This window comes from Branchiostoma floridae, chromosome 3 (assembly GCF_000003815.2).
Source record: "Branchiostoma floridae strain S238N-H82 chromosome 3, Bfl_VNyyK, whole genome shotgun sequence".
In the NCBI taxonomy this organism is placed as follows: domain Eukaryota; kingdom Metazoa; phylum Chordata; class Leptocardii; order Amphioxiformes; family Branchiostomatidae; genus Branchiostoma; species Branchiostoma floridae.
In genome coordinates, this window is record NC_049981.1 from 26,897,300 (window position 1) to 26,906,366 (window position 9,067).

The 9,067-nt window shown below is 43.8% G+C and overlaps 3 protein-coding genes across 3 annotated transcripts; 1 reads left to right on the forward strand and 2 right to left on the reverse strand.

The window, feature by feature from the left end:
• Positions 1 to 49: 49 nt before the first annotated feature.
• On the reverse strand, positions 50 to 1,428 carry LOC118411790 (calcium-activated potassium channel subunit alpha-1-like). Its single transcript, XM_035814277.1, has one exon. It carries the CDS (start codon positions 389 to 391, stop codon positions 50 to 52), a length of 342 nt encoding a protein of 113 aa, XP_035670170.1. The 5' UTR covers positions 392 to 1,428.
• A 992-nt stretch (positions 1,429 to 2,420) lies between these two features.
• On the reverse strand, positions 2,421 to 5,398 carry LOC118412501. Its single transcript, XM_035815387.1, has 8 exons — positions 5,230 to 5,398; positions 4,849 to 4,979; positions 4,484 to 4,634; positions 4,017 to 4,297; positions 3,629 to 3,763; positions 3,415 to 3,518; positions 3,050 to 3,207; positions 2,421 to 2,824 (listed from the first exon to the last, which is right to left on the reverse strand). Exons 1-8 carry the CDS (start codon positions 5,252 to 5,254, stop codon positions 2,745 to 2,747), a joined length of 1,065 nt encoding a protein of 354 aa, XP_035671280.1. The 5' UTR covers positions 5,255 to 5,398; the 3' UTR covers positions 2,421 to 2,744.
• Positions 5,399 to 5,559: 161 nt separating this feature from the next.
• LOC118412502 lies at positions 5,560 to 7,708 on the forward strand. The gene is made up of 4 exons (XM_035815389.1): positions 5,560 to 5,838; positions 6,335 to 6,503; positions 6,833 to 6,945; positions 7,106 to 7,708. Exons 1-4 carry the CDS (start codon positions 5,783 to 5,785, stop codon positions 7,119 to 7,121), a joined length of 354 nt encoding a protein of 117 aa, XP_035671282.1. The 5' UTR covers positions 5,560 to 5,782; the 3' UTR covers positions 7,122 to 7,708.
• Positions 7,709 to 9,067: the final 1,359 nt, after the last annotated feature.

The window sequence follows — 9,067 nt, forward strand, 5'->3', positions numbered from 1 at the left end:
CCCCCCCCCTGAAAATTTACCGGGCCTTTCGTTTTCCAGAACATAATTTTTATTCATCACCGTGATAGAAATAAGGGGATGGTCCCAAGATTCTCCGGGTGACGGTCTGAGTTGAGATGAGGACACCAGCCCAGTCTTTCACGGCCGTCATCCAGCCGATCTGGGGGTCGGGCGACTTGACGAACACTCCCGTGTCCTGCATTGTGGTGGTCGAGGGCGACTGTGCCACGACCTCTCCGGGAGGCTTCTCTGCCACTCGGCAGAAGAGCCAGGCGCCCAGTCTCCACAGCAGGATACATACTAACCCGCCGACGAAGGTGACGAAGCTGGACGTGAGGAAGGCCCACCACATGCGTTCCTTCTGGTTACAGTTGGCGTCCATGGTGTCCATGGGCAGGTAGGCCACGGCCGGCGCGGCCGGAGGAGTCGCCGGAGCTGACAATCCCGGTGATTCCGATGGAGGCAGTATCTTGACCGTGTCCTCTGGACAATCTGAGCTGAAGTCAGAGGACTAGAGCCCGAGCTTGCCGCCCGATTCTACCTAGCCTCCCGCTCCTCTCGGCACGACTCGCCTTCCGTCTGACTCCATGTTGTGATCGAATCGATGGAACTGGCATGTACCAAGTATTCGGGGAGGGGCAGGTTGTACCATTAGCCACTATGGTAATAGCAAAGTAAGGAGGGACCATTTGATCTAAAGGGGCTCGATATTAGATCTCACAAATCAAAAACTATTTTTTTTAAATTCCAATAATAATGACAAATAATCCTTACAATTTTATGCTATCCTAGTAGTAATTCACATTCAACTTTCGGAATTCCCCAAATGCGCAGGTGCAAAACAAATAACACCAATCCTTGATAAACAAGCTAACGTTAACTTCTTTTTTCCAAGCTTTGTCCTGGCGATATTCAAATCAGCATCACATTGTAAATATACTTGACGTTCATATTTGCACTGTCTTATAAGAAACGTTTGCATAAGTTCACAGGTCCATATCGGATTTCCGCGACACGCGCCGATTTCCATCGCTGTAGGGGTCTTCTCATTTCCCATGCAGTGTAGTAATGTAACGTCCCAGGCGTTAAACTGAAACGCCTTCCAGCAAATTGGTTACCAGCCGTGCTGAACAATCCATGTTTCCATTTCTCCCGTACTGGGAATGTTAATTTGGCTTTGGGGTCGTTCTTTACACGCCCCCCTTGTTCAAGTTGTTGTCCGTTTGAGCGTTGCTATGTTGACAGTGTAACGCGATATGTACCGTTACAGGTGTCTCTGTCACAAATGACGCAGCCTTATAATCTGAAGTCATGTGTTATAATGCTTGAACTTTCGCACGTAGAAAACAATGACACATCGGAGAGAGATTCCCTAAAGTAGTTTTGAGCGAAAGAACATTGTCAGATATAACTGCTATGCATGTATTATTACTATTAATCTATTTGCACAATCATACAATTACAAGCAGTTGTATGTACAGTATTAAAGTGTAAAAGTAATGGAGTACTGCTGTGGGATTTAACTTCTTCTGTGAAATTGAAGGCAGTGGATAATGAACCGTCACATGTTCTGCATTAATAAAGTAACGTTAGAACATCACATTGCCATAGTTTTTCTAGGCTTACTAAATATGTTTACTGGTTACCTATGCCGAAAAAATGGAAGGGGGAATGTCCATCATTCTCACGTAGGGGTGGGTACCGGTATAGAAGGTCCGGTTCAGGTCCAGAGGATCGTCCGGACCTGATCCATGAACCTGGACCTGATTCATTATGTGAAAACTTGTGAATGGACGATACTATAAACAATGGTCCAGAAATCTGTTTTGTGTAGTATTCGACTCCCACTGGCGTTTTATCCTACAATGCTAACTACCTCTGGACGATTGACTATAAATGTTGGTAAAAATGACTATAGAGTCTACTCTGGTTCGCCCTTGCTCTTTACCTAGACCGGTAACCACGAAAACGTGTGAATGTCTGATCATATAATCAGTTCATTTTCCAATCGGTCCAACATCCGGTCCACCGAGTTTTTTTCAGGTCCGTTTTTTTCTGGACCGGTCCAATGAGAAAAACGGTTTTGTACTCAGCCGTATTCTCACGTTTAACATTTTCCTGCATGCCACAACACTCGCCGCTAGGTGACGCGAGAACCTTGTCATATGTCAGGAGTGTTTCCAAGAGGAAATTTGCCGATTCAAACTCAACAAATTAAAGATTACTCTATAGCTTATTTCTTCATTGACAAAATAGACATGTTATATACTAATTGTTACCATTTTGCTTAACATCCTAGGGTAGTTTAATCAGGTCGTTAAATCATAGGACATCAAAATCCTTGCTAAGTGGGTTTGGTTGTGAAACAAAAGTTATCCATCTGTAATATGCTGATGTGGCTAACATAAATAAACATAAAACAGATTGCACTTGCATGAGTGGTATTTTATTCAAGTCGACTGACTAGTTAATGGACAAACGATACAAACAAAACAGCCAATTTCAGCGTCACAGTACTTAGACAATGATATTTCTATCCTTCGTACAACGTTCTATATACGATGTGGAGGGAAATCCTTGTATATGAGAGTTTCGGGAAAAGTTTCGAGGAAGGACGCAATTCCAATGCTTTGGGAAGGATCGTACGTCAACCAAGTGTTAGAACGACATATCAACAGTCAACACACTAACGTTACATGACACAGAAGAGTCCTCTAACGCTTGTTGGGTTTAACGCAGGTTCCCTAACGCAGGTTACCTGGCCAATACTTCCCATCTAGGTGGGTGCGAAGACTCGGGTTCACAGCAATGGCTCGCTTGGCTCCTGTGAGTAGAATAGATGAAAAAAAAACTTTTTTGAAGCAATGAACAAACAAAGAATTGTCAGAAATATATACTATACTTTTCTGTAGCAGTAAAAGAGCCCTGAACTAACACAGAAAGATTCTCCTCTCTCATAATTTCAAACCTACATTCACCTCTCAATGTCACTACTCGTCAACTCCATTAGTGCAACAGCGAATATGTCTAAAAGTCAGTCCATTCTTACCATAAATGTCAGCTTTGTCCCCAGTCCGGATCTTGGGGCACCGAGCCTTTCGGTTCGGGTCGTCGTGGAACCGTCGGTCCTGGTCAGCACCGTAACGCTGTCCGATCTGCAGTGCTCCCACGCCCGCTAGGATCGCTTCTTCGCCAGCTGGGCTCGACCTTCGAACAACAACAATAGAGCAGTCATATAAACGTGATGTTAAATGTATTGAGGAGACAGGTATGGATGCTTGAAATATTGCCTCATTTACCAAAGTGGTATAGGGATTTGTCTATATTGGACAATAACAAATACCGATAGATAACATTATATACCAAACATGATTTGAATCGTATATACCAAGAAGTCTAATATTTCAATCGTACCTTCTGTTTCTGCCAGTGTCACGTACCCCGAGGGTAGTTTCACCAGTCAGCAGTGTTTCCAACAGGTTGGATGCATACCTGTCCACCATACCCGTCTTCGTACCCTGCAAACAAAAGAATACATCAATCAGAACAATCAACATATCACATCGTAGTGGGAAGACAGCAACTGTACATTGATACGTTTGTAAAAAATGTCCTTTTATACTTTTACCTTCTCTTCTCTCTTGGCCATCCAGCCCAAGGTTTTCTCCACCAGCTCGTCTCGGGTCTGATCGCGAATCTCCGGCGGGCAGAAGCGCAGCTGAGCCTGCAGACAGGCGAGCTCTCCTTCCATCACGGCTTTCAGCTGTAGAAATTACCGACACATGTACAAACACTTTTAGTCGGACTAACGTGAGTTGTACAGTGAACAAGTTGTGTAAGGTGCCTTCAAACGTATGACATACCAACAACAGCTCATTAAATGTTACAGTATCCACCCCCTAGGTGATGCCAAAATCAATCAATAAATAAATAAATGAATAAATCCATTATCAATGAAATCTATGGCCAAAACGATCAACTTCCGACCTCAACAAAATGCTGAAAACATCACATACGTCTCTTTCAGTCTTGCCAGACTGGTCGGGCAAAGTCACATCGGACCGCCCTAAACCACGACCGGTATGTCCCACGGCGTCCCTCCTCTCCTGCGGCCGATGGGACGTCTCGTAGCGCCTCGGATCACTGTGTGAGACGCTCCTCGTAGAAACGCCGGTACGAGATGACGTTGTGCCATCCAGATGACCACCTGTTCTTCCCTCACCATTTTCTCGTTCCTCCAGCTTTTCCAGCATCCCGATGTTTTGTGCATAGACGTCGTACAGCATCTGTTTGCTGGCTGCAGGAAACAAGCCATCATTTTAACACCTCTCTTCCTCAATAGTATTAAAACGTTACACAGCAGGTCGAAGCCAACATTGCAAGTTGTTAGCCTCAAAGGATGCGGCAGTCGTGCAAGGCTTTTTCAGGATACGGTTACGGCTTTATGCTGTTACATATCTACCAGATAGGGGGCAGTACTAACCTTGCGACGACCGATGCCGCTGCTCCGTTCTCTGCGGTGCATAGCTCCCTCCCGACGAGCTGTTGTAATCGTAGGGATCTCGATAGTGGGCGCCTCCGCGCTGTTCTTGGACGGTGTCGTACTCGTACACATGATGACGTCTATCAGTCCCCTGTTTGACGCGGAATGCACTGAATATGTAAATCAAATGTACTCTCGACGCCAAAACATTAAAAGTGTTTTGTACATATTCATTGACGCTGATAGTGCAAACACATCAAATTGTCACAGTCAATTCTAATGAAATATGAACTGTAAATATCTACCTTGTTACTGTGCATATCTGGTCTTGGCCCATAAAGGCAAAATTTCAATAAAGCAGATACCTTATCTGTGTAGCGACTGTTGCCCTGGCTACTCGTGTACGCCTGAGGTTGAGTTGCCCTGGCTCCGGATCCATGTGTTCTTTGGGCGCTGGTGCGATATTCGTGGTTCCTGTCGTCCCTTCGACCACCGTCTAGTATTAGTAAAAGTATTGTGTGTTCATAAGACGCCCATGCGTTTAAGTTGATCACACATCGATACGCAACTCTATCCGGTTTACAAGAGGCAAATTTATGGACGCACGACAACACGTCGTACGTCTTCGGCACAAGGTACTTTTTCTTGCTGCGTGTTTCCTGACAAAACACGATAAGGTTACAAACAATCGCAACATATGCAGAAACTATATAGAACTTACTAGACATGACTTAAGTCCCACTTACCGTCCCATCCCGAGTAGAAGTTCATGTCTCACGAGAAGTCTAGAATACCTCCCCCGGCCCACCAACGTCGATGCCTGTCTGGAGTCAGACCCAGTGCACCACAGTGTGTCCTGTTGTAGCTCGGGGCTTACCACGAAGAAAGGTACTTTCCACGGGTTTCTATGGGAATAACATGACATCATGTAATGTTTTGGTGGGATCAGGCATGCGCGACGCCCTGTTTAACGCACAGTTTGGGTATTTCCATCGCATGAGTCACGCGCCTGCGAAACTGAAAGGTGTAAACTTCCCGTTTTCAGGTTACGAAACAGAGGTCGGGGCTTTCCAGAATTCAGGGTTCTGATACTGAGGGGGTTTCTCAGATGTCACCAATATCACAGAGGTTTCGGTGCCAATGAGTCACTGGAAATACCCATGACGGCACATTTGAAATCCCCCCTTTCCATATTTTGCTCGTACTTGTAGAGTGTCGGCGTTGCTTTTGCCTTTTGGGGTAGTACACTGCTTCTCAGTGCTGGGCACCAGGTAGCTTGTGAAGTATCTCCAGACGACAATGCCTACACGCTACGTTCTGAAGATTCCCTGTCCTATCTCGGGATGCTCCGGGCAGTAAGTACAATCATCTAAACTACAGAATAATATATATCTTTATTAGCCATAACAAAAGTACAGCGACTTTCGTAAACTGTGGCGCTACTGTTAGGCATATAGTATTATAGCTAGGCTAAACGTGGAGTATATACAGAGCCGCATTCACGTGTTCATGCATGTACAGTATGTATGAATGGATTTGGGCTATACTGTAAGGAGATCGTATTTTTGACGAGACAGAGGCTGTATACATGTAGTGGTTCTCCGTGCAGTGGAAAACACGGAGCTAGCTTCCGCTATATTGATATAGACTTTAGGGTCTGTGACGTTCGTGCAGGCGGAATGAGCTTTCAAGTCTAATTCTGGTCGCCCATAGGTCGCTCAGAAATCGACGTCCAGTAAAAACTTTCCCTCTTCTTGCTATCAAAGTGACTGCTATCGTCTTGTCGATCATTCTGTTGGGAGCTTGACTGTTTAAAGCAAATCATTTAATGTAATTCCATTTATTTTCTAGGTCCAAGCTCTCCCAATGGGTGTGCGCGCGAGACAACGGCACCATGTATGTAGACGAGGACGGCTACCTGTCCTGTTACTCCAACAACCACCGCGCCAAAATCATCTACTGGAGGTTCGATTGTGGCGAGAGGGGCTCAGGGAGCAAGCACAACTACGAGAGATACCAGGTAAATATTCCTTCACGATACATTTTTGACACACCGATGACAAGGCGATATATGGACAGGTTCAAAGATCACAGCATTGTAATGTACTCCAAACAGCCTGAGGTGTCGGGGGAAGATTTTTTTTACCACCGACGCCCCACAATTAACAGGCAGAAAACGGGGCATATGATAAGAAGGTCACAGTATTCCCCACCAACCTCTGCTTGGATAGTATGTATATTATGAATATGCTGTACTGATCCGAAAGAATGGGTGAGGGAGTTTCGGAGAATTTTGTATATATTGAACCTTTCTATCTGATTTTCAAAAATATCTTCAATTTTGTGCAGTCAGCGGATCTGGAAGGGTTCTCCCATGCCATGGCTATCGGCCTGCCTCACCTGAAGGAAGCTGGAGCAGTCTGGGTCACCAAACTCATACAGAGCGTCGAAAATCAGTTTGTGTACGTATCAAAATAACGTTTACTACACTCCGTTCCAAACTAAAGAATACCATACGTCCTGTGTTTAAAAAGATACATTATCCGCATATTGTTGGGATACGTATAGCAAAGTAACAATATCAACCACTAATGACTGACACATTTCTTTCTTTTTCTGCAGAAACGGAGACTACTAACGCCAGACGAGGCACCCAATCAAACAGTAGCGTTGGTATAGAATCGTAATCAAGAGTATTGCGGCTCTGCATAAAAAAGCATTTTATGTCAAAAGATGTTAGTTACTATTTTACCGTTATGCTGAAAGGTCAAAAAACACTTTTGTGGCTTTGACACAAATATATTCAAGATATGATGTCATCATCCATGCACAAAGTGCCCAGTTAGTGCGCAGGACTAACCATGTTATCTAGCTAATACATTGCAGTACCTTGGACTAGATGTCCTAAATCACTCATTCCGGTGGATGGTTGGATTAAAACGCTGTTCACGTTGTGAAGGAAAAGTTCATTAATCGCGTATGGCGGATATTGTGAAACTTTGGCGACTTGAATTGTTGTCGATATTTTAATCTTGTACTGTTGTGTTCACATGTTGTGTTCAACTATACCACCATGTTTGCGATAAGATTGCTAAACGCTGAAACAGGTAACCTGGTTATTATCGTTTGTATATACAGTGAACTACTTATTGAGTCACGTGATTGATAGAGGAGGAGAATGACTTATTTCAATAGCTACGAGTTGGCCATGAAGAAGATCACGATGTTTGTCGTAATCTGTACAATTAAAGAATGTTTAAGAATATGTGAAACAAGTGTCGGAGACATGTTTTTTTATCTGTAATAACAGACCATTTGGATATCTATTCAGAGAGGGAGTAGCGTGATTGGGGAGTAGCATATATAGGGATGAACAGTCGTACTCTCCAGACTAGATATAAAGAGAAGACATCTATAACGTTACCGCTGCATTACCGACGGCAAAATAAAGTAAACGAAGTCACACACCCGGAGGCCCCAACTCGACAGTGACCTTCATACCGAGACCTACCCAAATATACCAAGTATTGTCACAATCCATCCAGAGGCTGTTAACTTCTGCTGACCTAAAGTATGTGGAACTACAAATAGAGTAAGAAGGGGGCACAGCCAAAACAACACCTCCATTTTTTGTGGAGGTAACAAGTAGTTAATGTTGGTCGCTTATCTAATGAATAGCAATCCAGACTTCGTAACAGCAACGCAGTTCGTAATTTTCTATGCAGAGCTTATACTAGAGCTTATACTACAGACCGGAATAAGAGATTTAACGTTGAAACTTAACTGGTCGTTTCCAATTGTTAACTGCTTTCATTTGAATAGTTAACGATCATTCAGACAAAAAGCTTGGTTAAGAGTGACCATTGAATTTCAAACATGGCAGACGGTTTTGTGCAACAAAATGATTTCATAAACGTCTTTTAAGGGCAAACGAGGGATACAATTTCAGGTTTTGTGTGCACTATTTCACCTAGCGACCTACATGTGACTTCTCGGTCGTTTTGCTATTTCTCTCAGCAGTGACAAGTGAGCAAAACATTTTAAAGGAAAAAGCGGAACGCCTGATAATGATAACAGAAGGTACTTTCCATGGTGTCAGAGGTCAACATAACTCAGTTAGTCAGTAAACACTGTTATTGAACCGTATAGCGGTGTTTTTATCGAGGCTGATTCACGGTCAAACTACTTTCACTATTGATAAGTCCGACCTGCCACCGAGTAGTGGAAATTCCCGACCCCATGACACAGTGCTATGATTTATCTTAAAAGCAGCCTTGAAGTAGTTAAAAGTTGCCACCTCACATTCCTTGTTTTGAAATTGATGCTAAAATGGGATTCTATTTTGTGCACCTTTGTCATCAAAACAGTTATTTCATTTGTTTACATGCGTACGGTTTCGTACCGCGAAAACCGCCTATTCAGACAGGATGACTAAGGGCTGGTTTCACAACAACCGTTCATATCACTTCCATTTTCACTAGGCATGCGCACTGAGCATGGCGAGTCGTTCTGTGTACAGATCAAAATCAACAGTGAAACAGCTGTTGGCCAAAAAATCAAATGCACCTATTCTACAAAAGCCTA